Genomic DNA, 12900 nt, shown 5'->3' with positions numbered 1-12900 from the left:
ATGATTGAAATCAGAAGATTTTGAATGGTTTAATTTTGAAAACAAAAACAATTCTTAGACAAACAGCGGTCATGCACTATTGTCTCCCTTGATGGACCACCACTTGGGAGAACGTATTTTGATAGGGAAAAAATACTGCGGGCTGTTTTCAAGAATTTTACATTTTTGTTTTACAACTTGTACATTTTATGGAGTTCATGTTTCCACTTATTGAATCTGATAGTAATGATGAAAATGTAAACACCTTCAAATCACATTGCACAATGGTAGGTTTATTATCATTTGCACCCCTTGCAGATGCAGTGGATCTTCAGATGCAAACCACCATCAAATTCAACTATTTATTGTTTTAGCTAATGAAGTTACAGTATATTGATCTCACAAACTATTCAGTGGAATGTAATCTATTATCAATTTTGTGGCACTGACCATAATTTGCTTTTAAATCATTGCTTTTATGAGGTCTACCTCATTAAGAAGATATGAGTTCTACCAGAAAATCTTCATTACATGTTTTGTGTATGTTATCTACTTGGACAAAAAGGGTGTTTTATATGTTCTTGGGTGTTCAAAATTTAACAGTGAGGAAGGGAGTGCCTTCAGAAATAAGTAACCTGAGCATAAATATGATTAAATATTCGAATAGGCATTTCATAATGCAAATTTCAATCTATATTTTGTTTTCAACTATTACAGAATTTTTGATCCAGTAAAGCAGTAGATTCACAATTATCTTTTGCATTACCATAAAGGCTAAGTTGTGATAATTGAGTTTAATTTCAAGCTAAATATGAATATTTCAAGCCAAATCTCAAGCTTTCTTTGAGACATAGTGCTGCAACATGCTGAAATTTTCAGTAAGTCAGCTATTTGACTCCAATTTATAACCACTGTAGAGATTCTCAAGATGGTACCCATTCACTTCAGAGATGGATGCAAGGCAGTTGGTATGCCCTACGGATGAAGCTTAAATCATCATCTATATCTGCTAAGTTAATTCGTCTGTAATGAGCTCTATTAACATAAAAAGTGAAATCAAATAATTACCCCTTGGGAAATCATGAATATAGAATTAAAAGAAATGAGAATTTTATTAACTAGAGAGATGTTAGAACTGGAAAAAGAAGTGATTATATTTTTGTCTGTCTCTGCCAAGCACTTAAGGTCAAGACCAGAAAAGCACAGATGCAGATTAAAGCTCCAGCCGATGTTTCTAAATCCCACTCTCTGAATAATGCTTTTTAATGTGATTATCCACATAAACACGTTAGTCACCCTAGTGGCCTCGGTAAGACTGACAATTTAGTGTTGAATTATTATCACACTACTGTCTTGGGAACATATGCCACTTGCAACTGGATTTAGGTTACCACAAACTCATTTCACTAAAAAATGGGGTCTAGAGGAGAGGGTGAAATGACAATATTTTAAAAGTACCACCTTGCTCATGATTCCCATCTTTTCCATGTTTCTCCATTGGCTATTCACATCAGGAACAGATGTACATTGTTTGAAGCATGTTTGTTCAATTATCCTTTTTTCATTGTTGTTAGGGTTGTTTGGAGATCAGAGCAAGCGGAAGGGAGTTGTGGCTGATCGGGTAAAGTATTGCTTATTCATGAATTTCAGCTCATTTTATCTCCCTAACACTTATGAGCATGGCACTGAATGGTTAGTACATCAGTTCTCAACATGAGTTCTTGGTACAGCAGTGTTGTTGAGAAACTCAAGCCTTTGGATGTTGGGCTTTTTTTTTCAACTTTGGGCTTGTCTAGCTGATAAGTGGTCATTAACCTTCTGTAGTGCATCATTTTAAATACTTTTTTCATTGGAAGGGGTGGGTATTCAATGGAATAATTTTTCTGTACGTCAGCAATTTCATTGATAAAATTGGTTCAGTAAGTTGCAGTATATTAACTTACAGGCAAAAGCCCATGGCCACTGCCTTTGGAGTTCACTATTCTTCAGTGCAAACTCATACTAAATGAAATACATGAATGAACACAATCTTTGGCATAATTCTCTAGCGAAAGTTGTTAATCCAATTCTGAATTGTGGTTTAACCTGAATGGAAAAAATGAAAAAAAATTGCTCTTTTTGTTTGACATTTTTACTGTATTTTTCTCCTGCATTTTCAACTGGATTTAGTAGTGACTGTCTTTTATTTATACTCGCTAGTTCTGAAATGTCTTGCAAATGGGAACATCTCTGCATGTGCTCACTGAGACTGTTACATAGATTTAGGCATCAGTAATGTATTTTCTTCAGTCCTCTCTCCTGAGTAAACACCCTCAGTTTGTTAGTGTTTCCTCCTGATATACCATCTTAGTGATATACCATCTTAGTGCTGATACCAGAAAATTTCTTTTTCACTTCCCCTTGTGTTACTACAGTAAAATTCCATTAATCTGCCATGCTCGGGTCTTTGGTGGTGTCAGACTGGCTGATTTTCTAGACTATTGGATGTTACTTTATTAATTGCCAACACACTTTTAATTCACTCTTTTTTTAAAAAAAAGATGTTACACAGTAACATATTTTGTCAGGGTTCTCACACGGGTTAACAGCAATCTCTAATTATGCCCCGTCTGCACATTTTGGAATTATGCTTTGGATTTCCACATCGTGATCATTTATGTTAATATTGTCAACAGATCCAGTTCTGGTGGAATACCACTTCACACCCTTTGATATGTGAGCAACTGTAATTCACCTCCTTTCTCTCTCTGTTTTGTAGCCATGTATTCTGCTACCGACTTCATATGATCCGAACAAGGTGTAAACCTGCTCCCTTATTACACAGAAAACTAAAATTTTGTTCACTTAAATGTTCTTCCTTGCTCTTACTCAGTATTTTGTTCAGACTACAAGGGGAGATGTAGTTAATGTTTGCTAGGAGATTGGAATAAAGCTGATTTGTGTTTAAAATCTTTCTCTTCAGATGGTAGAAATTCTGCTTCAGTATGCTGACCGAGCTCTGAAGAAATGCCCTGAACAAGGCAAAATACAGGTTATGGAACAGCATTTTCAGGCAAGTTTAGTAGCTCATGCTTTCTTTTTAAAGAAAAGTAATAAATGTAAAAAAAATGGGAATATTGTATGCTGGATAAAAGGACCATTTAATATGAAAGGGAAATGGAAGATGCTGCTGAAAGGTCACCAACTTGAAATGCTGATGCCATCTCCCAACAGTAGCCCTGTGATCTACTATCTCTAGTGCTATTGGTTCTTATTTCAGGTTCTAGTATTTGCAATATTTTTATATTCTTTCAGCATTTTGGTACAACTTTAGAGCAGATAGTTGTTTGTGGAGTGTTAAAATGCCTTAGTTCAGTAACTTGCATGACTGATAAATTAGCAAGTGTGCTGTGGCATGTTACTGGGTGTTGGTGATATTGGTCTTGTGGAGAAAATGAGTTTGGCAGGTGATATTTCCCATTTGTACTCAAGTAAACAGCATTTATTTCTATGGTCTCTTGTCATCTACTTATTGGTATTTTGTTCACAGGCTCTGGCTAATAAATTTTCCTCTGTGTGTATTTGCTGATGATATTTTGATGTTTAATTTACTGCTGTGAGGACATTGGGTGTTATTGTAGCCAGGGGTTGCACTAAGTGTTGTGTAAAAGTAGTTGGGTGAGAGCTCCTGTGAGTAGAGAGGGAAATTGGGTGAAGGTTCCAGGGAGGAGGGGACTGGGAGGTAGGGATTGGGTGAGGGTGGGAGGGATTGGACAAAGGCCCTAATTGTGGGAGGAGGAGGTTGAATTGGGTGAGGGCTCCTGTGAGCTTCTGGGAGAGGGGATTGGGAAAGGGAGAAGTGAGTGGGGGGAAAGATTGGGTGAGGGCTCCAATGTGTGGGGTGGGGGGAACTAGACAAGGGCTTCCATAAGTGAAACAGGACAGATGGACCAGAGATGTGTAAATGGAAAGGAATATCCCTTGGAGTCTGCAACCTTGACTCTAGACCCCCTGAAGTCTCATGGCATTAGGTTAGACATGGGCAAGGAATTCTCCTGATTCCCACCTCCCATCCTCCCTCATTTGGTGAATTAGTGCTCCTCCCATGTTGAACAACACTTGGAAGCAGCACTGAGAGAACCACGGGCACACAATGTATTCTGGGTGGGGATTTCCATGTCCATCACCAGGAGTGACTTGGTAGCACCAGAACTGACCAAGCTGGCCAAGTCCTGAAGGAAGTAACTGCCAGACTGGATCTGCGGCAGATAATGGGTGAACCAACACCAGGGATAAACCTACTTGACCTCATCCCCACCAGTCTGCCTGTGGCAGATGCATCTACCCATGATGGCATTGGTAGAACTGACCATGGCACAATTCCTGTGTTTAATGCCAAGGGCATCCTCCATCATGTGTGCGTCACTACAAATGTGCTGATTGAGATAGACTCAGAGCAAAACCTGGGCATCCATGAAGTTATATGGACCTTCATCAACAGCAGAAATGTACACTACGATGACCAGCCACGTCATGGCCTGGCATATCCCCTCACTCTGCCATTGCATAAACCTTGGTTCAATGGGGAGTGTAAAATGGCATGTTGGGAGCAGAACCAGGTCCAACGAAGAATGATGAGGTGTCTGCTTAGTGAAGCTCATGGAGTGAATGCATTATGAGTGGATACCTACACAGACTCACGTCCTTGCATTTTAGTTGCATTTGACCAAAAAGAATTCCTTTCCTAAGAGGTGGGTGCCTAGATTTAGTGCTGTTTATGTGCCAATAATTTGTGTACACTCTGATTTTCCTGAATTGTGGGTCAGCTGGAAAGTGATACAGGGGCCCTTGTCAAGGTTTGTGCCGAAAAACTGCATAACACAGGACTCTCTTCCGTGGATTCTCTGATACACGGAGACAAACATCAATTGTTGCTGGAAGATGATCAGCTTGGTGAGGGACGCACTTGGTCTGCCCAAATCCTACTGGTCTTCCGGTGCATGAAGCTGTCCACTGCTGAAAGTTGCAGACTGGCACATTACCAAGCTCAGTAAGTACTATGTGCTGAGGGGACACATTGAAGGTTGGTGCATCGAAGCTGTGGCCACAGTGTAAAGCCCTTCACTACTGTGCACTGAACATGTGTTTATAAAAAAAAATGCTAAAACATATCGCCAGTGGAATGTTTGGGAAAGAAAAATTGATGCTATATTAATGTAATGTAGATTGTTTGTTTGGTAGATTAGTTTATTATTGTCACAAATCAAAGACCCCACCCACCCTGGACATTCTCTCTTCTTTCCCCCTCCCGACGGGCAGAAGATGCAAAAGTCTGAAAGCACGTACCACCAAGCTCAAGGACAGCTTCTACCCTGCTGTTATAAGACTATTGAACGGTCCCCTAGTATAATGAGATGGACTCTTACAATCTAGCTCGTCATGGCCTGCATGTGAAATGAGCTTGCACCTTATTATATGTGACAATAATAAACCAATTTACCAAATTTACGTGTACTGAGGTGCAGTGAAAAACTTTGTTCTGCTTGCCATCCATACAGATCATTTCATCACATCAGTACATTGAGGTAGTAAAAGGGGAAAAGCAATAACAGAATGCAGAATAAAGTGTTATAGTTACAGGGAAAGTGCTGTGCAGGCAGACAATAAGATGCAAGACCATGCCGAGGTAGATCGTGAGGTCAAGAGTTCACCTTATCGTACAAGAGGCCCGTTCAATAGTCTTATAACAGCAGGATAGAAACTATGCTGTAAGTCTTATATACACATGTAATAATGTGTGAAGGTCATCAAATGAATGTCCCATATTATAAATTAATAATTTTATGAATAATGCATATTTTTGAAATATAATATTGAAGTATAATATTTAACAGAGGACCCTTTTTATTATCCTACCCAGGCAGGAGGAGGTAACTAAATGAACTAAAAGGCAGCCAGAGCAGTAAATAAATATGCATCAAAAAATTCTGAGGCTGGAGAATGTGACATTGAGGGATTCCGGCTAGGCACTAAGCATGAATGACTCATGGACTTGTAAGCAGACAAAGTTCTGATGAAGTATCGGTAGCTATGTAATGTTGAAAGAAACCAAGTGTGACAGCTTCATTAGTCTCCTGAAAGCTTGCAGTTGCTTCAGGCAGCTATCAGTCAAATCATAAGGGACACTGTCTGACCAGAAGGTGATTGCATAATAGACTGTTCCAGAGGATGACTTCTCAGGATCAAATTTAAAATCTTTTTCCCTTTTGCATTGATGTGGTAGCTTAATTCTATAGCAGGATGCTTGAACATCTTTGGTAGCTCATGGAACATTTCTCTGTTGACCCTTCAAGTAATCATGGTCCATTTTGCTAGTTGTAATGATGTAAATCTGCTCAGAACAGCTCTGACCTTTGCTGTGATTTGATGGAAGTTTCTTATCAGTCTATGCATTATTAAAGCTATGATTGGTAATGCCATGTTTATCTCATATGACTGACACGTACTTGGTTGCCACTGACAAACTCCTTGACCAAATCTGGAAGATTCGTGGTTACACTATATCCAAATGATAGAATCTCCAATAGTTGAGCGATATAGAAAGGAAGTCATCATTGTTGAAGTGGTCTGTGGTTTTAATTGACTTTAATAGGGAAGGCATAGGAGGATTTGGACCTAATGCAGGCTCGTGGGATTAGTTTAGAAAGACAAAAAGGTCGGCATGGACATGGTGGGTTGAAGGACCTGTTTCTGTGGTGTACAACTCCATGACTGTATGGTGCTAACCAGTGTCCAGTTCAGTGCTACTCCTACAGCTGTTTCTGATGCACAATAATGACTTGGGATAGAGGGCATAATTTCAGAAACTGTCAATGATGCAAATTTTGGAAGAGGAGTGAACTCTGAAATTGGATGCAATAAGGATGTGCAGAACATGTCAGTTTAAAGTGATCATCCAAAAATGCAAATATAAATTTCTGTGCATGCCCCTGGATAGAGAAAATAAAGGAAAATAATTTCTGGTAGCTGAAGAGAGAACATGTGTCAAATGAAAAAAAAAGAGGAAAACTCTTTTCATACACTGGGTGGTGAGGATTTATAATCTCCCTAAGAGTTCAGTAAACAGATTCAATAGCAGCCTTCAAAGTGGTGTTGAGTAAATTGTTGAAGGAAAATTACTGTAGGGATATAGGGAAGTGGTGGTGGAGTAGGTCTAAGAGACTGCCCAAATTTAATGGAGTGCTTGACTTTCTCATCGACTGTCCTATTGTAATGATGAGTTTTTTTGATTTAATGAACATTAGCTATCTATATATTGCAATTGACCAGTCAAAACAAATATTGATACAGTACTTTGTGCTGCTGGAAGTAGGTGCCTCAAAGGAATATTTGATTTGTCTTGTGTTTTTATTTAATTTTTTTCTCCATTCAAGCATATAACCAATTAATTGTGCATTGGGATCTTGCGACATTCAGCAACTGATGACCCTAGATACCCAAGTGGAAAGTACTTTAAATGGGTTTTGTTCTGTGGTTCTGGTATTCAACTTAAATCAACAAACAACTGACCGAGGATAAGAACATTGTCAACTGAACCAGGCTGACACAGTTTTGGGGGAATTCTACCTCATTTTGCTCAGTACTTGAGATCAAACTGTCTTTAAGCCTCTCACAGAAATCATAATGATTTTACCATTTTATTCTCAATAATTAAATGTTTAAGGTTACTGACTGTTTTATCATAATTTCCTTTGCAGGAGATGGTACCTGTCATGGTTGATTATTGTCTTCTGCTAGAACGCATGTAAGTCTCAAATATTATATATTATTAATGTATGTGCTGAATTTAAAAGCATATCTTTTGTTAAGTTAAAAACAAAGCTCTGATTTGCAATTTTTTGATATTTAGCTTTGTTTTCAAATTTTGCTTTCATTAATATTCTGAAAATAATTTAGTATGGATCTTTGGCTCCTAAAATGAAAGTAGTAATAAATGGTCAACCATGGCAATGATTTCTGTGATGTTGAGAAAAAGATTTCTCATTTGCATTACATATCCTCTGAATTGAGAAATGTAGTAAAATCTTAAAATGTGGATCAGAGAATCTTTGAGCAAAAAAATTATCTGTCTCTTACAATTCATAATCTTGGCCTTTGTCCATCATGTAAACTTCTACTAATGGCTAACTATTTTTCCAGTCATTGTAATCCTACTGTACGATTAGTAGCAAACATTTTTGCTGCTTTAAGCTTGCTTGCAATGAAGACTTTCCCATCCGTGGTTTATAAGAAGATAAAAATTATGAGCAGGAGAAGACCACCTGACCCTTTGAGCCTCTGTGCGATTCAGCAGGATCGTTGCTGCTCTTCTACTTCAACTCTCTTTTCCTGCACTATCTGTATATTACTTGACTCCCACAATAAAAGTGAAACTCCTGTAATCCGCTGTCTGATTGTTCGGAAATCCCAAAGGTTCGGCATTTGGCACAATAGGACTTGGTTCCCACACTGCCTTCAGCGCGGTGGGGCCTCGGTTCCCACACTGCCTTCAGCGCACTCCAGCTGGGGCCTTGGTTGCCTCACTCCTTTAAAACGCACCAGAGCCCTGGCAATTTTAATTTCAAAAATAGACTTTATTCATAATAAAAAAATTACAGCATATACAAAAGAAACAATCCAGAAGTTTTATATTCATGGTCATTATATTCAGTCGTGTTAACTTACTATTTCTTTTAAAAAAAAACATAGTGTATTGACTCACCGTCCCAGCAAGCGAACTGGCTCGGCGGTTGGGTCGTGCGCCGTCGGAGCGGCGAGGCCCAAGATGGCGTTGGGCCTTCATCTTCCCCGAGCGACGGGGAGAACCCGTGCGCGGGAAAGGTTTGATGATGTAGCATATACGTCTTTTCCGTTTTCGGTGGGTGGGAACAGTCTCTCTTAAAAGTTCCGCGGAAGGCGGGAAAGTAAACCAGTTCTTGTTCTGCAACCCATCGGCTAGTGTCTTGCTTTCATGTCGCGGTAGCAGCCGCTACAGTAGCACCATTACCACTTAAGTGGCCCCCTGGGGGGCAATACACTCTTTCCTTGTTTGGGGGGCTTCCCATCTGTCGCAGCCCCTCCATGTGCGGTAGTGGAAGGAACCTTTCGAGTCATACAGCATTGAAACGGGCCCTTCAGCCCAGCTGGTCCATGCCAATCAAACTGTCCATCTAAGCTAGTTCCAATTGCCTGCATTTGGCCCATATCCTAAACCTTTCCTATCTATGTACTTGTCCAAGTACTGGTTGTTAATGTTGTAAATGTACCTGCCTCAACGACTTCCTCTGGCAGCTCATTTGATATACTGACCACTCTCTGGGTAGAAAAAGTTGCTCCTCAAGTTGCTGTCTTAGTCTGCTCGATATAATCATAGCGTCATGGAATTATACAACATGGAAACAGGCCATTTGGCCTAACTCGTCCATGCTGACCAAGTTGCCTACTTGAGCTAGTCCCATTTGCCTACAAGGATAGGACAGAGGCTCAGATCCCTCTGTCCTATTCTTGTAGCTGTTTAAATGTCTTTTAAACACTGTAATTGTACTTGCCTCCACCATTTTCTCTGTCAGCTCATTCCATATGCTCCATCCTCTGTGTTGAAAAACTTGCCCCTCAGGTCGCCTTTAAATCTTCTCCCTCTCACCTTAAACCTTTGCCCTCTGGTTTTAGACTCCCCTACCCTGGGAAAAAGACTGTGATCACTCAGCTTATCTATGCCCTCGTGATTTTCTATATCTCTATAAGGTCATGCCTCAGCCTTGTATGCTCCAGTGGGATAAAAAAATCAGTTTATCCAGTCTCTCCTTATAACTCAAGCTCTCCAGTCCCGGTAGCACCCTTCCGAATCTTTTCTACACTCTTTCCAGCTTAATGACATCCTTCATATAGATAGGCAACCAGGACTACACACATACTCCAAAGAATACACCTTTTTCACCACCCTGTCTACCTGTGTTGCCACTTTCAGAAAACTATGTACATGTACCCCACGGTCTCTCTGTTGTACAACGCTCTGCAGGGCCCTGCCATTTCCTGTGCAAGTCCTGCCCTAGTTTAACTTCCCAAAACTCACCAGATATCTTCATGAAGGTCAAGAAGGTGACATCTATCATTAAGGGCCCTCACCATCCAGGACATGCCCTCTTCTCGTTACTACCATCAGGGAGGAGGTACAGGAGCTTGAAGACCCAAACTTAATGATTCAGGAATAGCTTCTTCCCCACCGCCATCAGATTTCTGAACGATCCATGAACGCATGAACACTATTTCATTATTCCTTTTTTTTGCACTATTTATTTATTACTATAATTTATAGATTTTTGTCTTTGCACTGTACTGCTACTGCCAAACAAGTTTCACGTCTTATGTCAGTGATACTAAATCTGATTCTGATTCACTTTGCCCTTGTCCAAGTTAAATTCCATCTGCCAGTCTCTTATTTAGCAAAACTGCCATACCAAAAGCAAGTGGTGAATCTTCTCTGTACTCCCTGTATGGTGAGTATATCCTCTTTTAGATAAGAGCTCAAAACTGTGCACAGTACTCCAGGTGTAATATCACCAAGACCCTATGTAATTGCAGTAAGATCTCTTTGCTCTTGTACTCAAACCTTCCAGAACAAAAACCAGCATACCTTTCCCTCTTAATTGTCGGTGGTTCATGTTTAGACCTTTTGAATTACCCTGAGTGTTCAGCTGATGCTCAAGTTCTTCATTCAGCAAGATTCAGGTGACATGTTTTATCTTGTAATTGAAGTAAGGTTTCTTGATTAGATTTCTACATCTGTACAGTTTGGTAAGAAGTGATCATTCTAGCTTCAAGACTTTTTTATACTTTGACAATTTTCATTTTTACTCTTTTCTAAAGAAATATGCTGGACTGCATTTAATGTACAACCAAGGAATCATCACAGGAAGTACTTGGAAAATTCAATGTCTGAAATTTGACTTTTCAGTCACATATAATGCTTATTGATTTCTTTGCATATTTGTGTCATCTGCCTGACTTGTGCACAATGTACAAGCCAGGTAGCTATTGTGGCCAGTAAAATTCTGTGATTGCACTAAATCATAGGATGGTGAATGTGTTCTTTATGCCTTTTTCTAAAGGTACAACAGGCATAAAAGCTCCAAAGGATGCCATTCGACCTGTTGTGCATGTGCTCGCTTTTAATAAAAAAAACTTATCCAATTATCCATTGATTTTCTTTCTTGCTCGTACAAACTTTCTGCTTTTCAACATTTCTTTCTCAACTAACATTGCTGAATTTGCTTCAAGCCTCGCTTCAACCAGCACGTTCTTGAATGTAACAACACATTTGATGAAAACATTTTTTCTCACAACTTGTGACTCGTTCTTTTAACTTTTTGTCATAAATTTAAACCCATTTCCTGACACGAGGTGCAATATGGAAAAGTGTAGACTGTATCTAAGCTAGCAAGAAGTAAGGCATGATGTTAAAATGTACAAGTGGTAAGCCAGTTTGCTGCTTAATGTTAGAGGTCATTCAAGTTATGCAAAGGAAATTGCAGGAAGGCTTTTCCCCTTGAGTTTGCAATTTACATTCAATCTTTTGTGTCCATTTGTGGCAATTTTTGGCTGTAAATCATCTTTAGATTTCTCTCTTATTCTTTAGCTTCCCAGCATAGCAACATAATTATTGAAATGCATTGAGATGTTATTAACCTCTGGTAAAGATCTGTTCCTTTTCAGCTGACAGTTTGATGGAACCACTGGCTAACAGTAGTACACAAATCAGAGCAATTCCAACTTCTGCTGGAGCAGCTGACCTCCCATTCTGCTGCTGGACTCGCCACTGAGTCCTGGGGCAGTGCTCAATCACTCTGAGCTGAAGGCTTGGATATGCTTCATCACTGGCCCCTCGGGGTTCATGCAACTCCACTCATTTGCATCAAGTCACTGAATTGGATAGAGTTGGTCAGGCGGTTGTATTTTTCCCCTCTTGTATTCATTAAGATCAAGGTTCTTAATTAATTTCCAGTTAAATGTATTTTAAGTTTATTATAATTCATAAGTTCTAAATTTTAATTTTTAATCTTGTTTATTAATACCTCTTATTCTCCTTGATAATTAGAAACAACTAAAAAGGCCTTTGACAATAAGAGCTGTCAAAAGGTCATCTAGTTGCGTAGGCATGAGGCTTCAGGATCTGCCTCCTGGGTCCTAGATGCCACTTGAGGACTGCTCTACCTTGTGGGATTGTCATAGCGACAAGGCCTTTAGCTCAACTGGACCCACAGGGCCACAAGATGTTAGTGCAACCATGGGGCGAGCACAGATGTGGGCTGTGATCTGGACCACTATATGAGCATTATGAATATTTCTGCACTTCCAATACATTTATTTATCGTCATGACTTAGACATGTTCTGACTTTGAATGAGCCACATAGAGACAGAAGCTGTCGGTGTAACTGGGGTCTTAATTCATCACAAGCAGATGCAGGGGAGACCTGGCAGAAGAATCTCCTGGGAGATTCTCTCTGAACTCCAACTGTATTGAGTTTATATACTCTCTAAGCACAAATATAATAGCAGATGATCACTAACAGGACATACTTCTGGCATTGTTGCTGGAACAAAACTCTCCATATGTAACATCATTATTACTACTGCTGTATATACGTGCAGCAATGGTTAAAAAGGCAGCTCACTGTGGCCTTCTTGAAGGCAGTTAAAGAAGGGCATTGGATAACTCTTTAAGCCAATTCCCATCCCACAGGAAGTATGAGGAATATTGTGAAAGTATGGGAACAATGACCCCTATATTTAATGCGTATTGTTGCCAACAATTATGAAGTACAACTTGGATGTAAAGAACATGGTCAGATATTTTATACTGTTACTGTTATTTGGACTTCTTTTGTCCATTCCCTTTATCCCCC

At 39.6% G+C, this 12900-nt stretch overlaps 1 protein-coding gene across 3 annotated transcripts in view; it reads left to right on the top strand.

Annotated features, from left to right (window-relative positions):
- Positions 1 to 12900, top strand: part of vps8 (VPS8 subunit of CORVET complex) — a 458303-nt gene that overhangs the window by 67681 nt on the left and 377722 nt on the right. For all 3 annotated transcript variants that reach the window (XM_052016763.1, XM_052016780.1, XM_052016773.1), the window contains 3 exons: positions 1554 to 1600; positions 2942 to 3031; positions 7716 to 7762. In XM_052016763.1, the coding sequence (XP_051872723.1) occupies positions 1554 to 1600; positions 2942 to 3031; positions 7716 to 7762 (184 nt within the window). The remainder of the gene's footprint in view (positions 1 to 1553; positions 1601 to 2941; positions 3032 to 7715; positions 7763 to 12900) is intronic.

Source organism: Pristis pectinata, chromosome 1 (genome assembly GCF_009764475.1).
Source record: "Pristis pectinata isolate sPriPec2 chromosome 1, sPriPec2.1.pri, whole genome shotgun sequence".
Classification (NCBI taxonomy): domain Eukaryota; kingdom Metazoa; phylum Chordata; class Chondrichthyes; order Rhinopristiformes; family Pristidae; genus Pristis; species Pristis pectinata.
The sequence above is the reverse complement of the archived record's forward strand: the minus strand, read 5'-3'. Positions and strand labels throughout refer to the sequence as shown.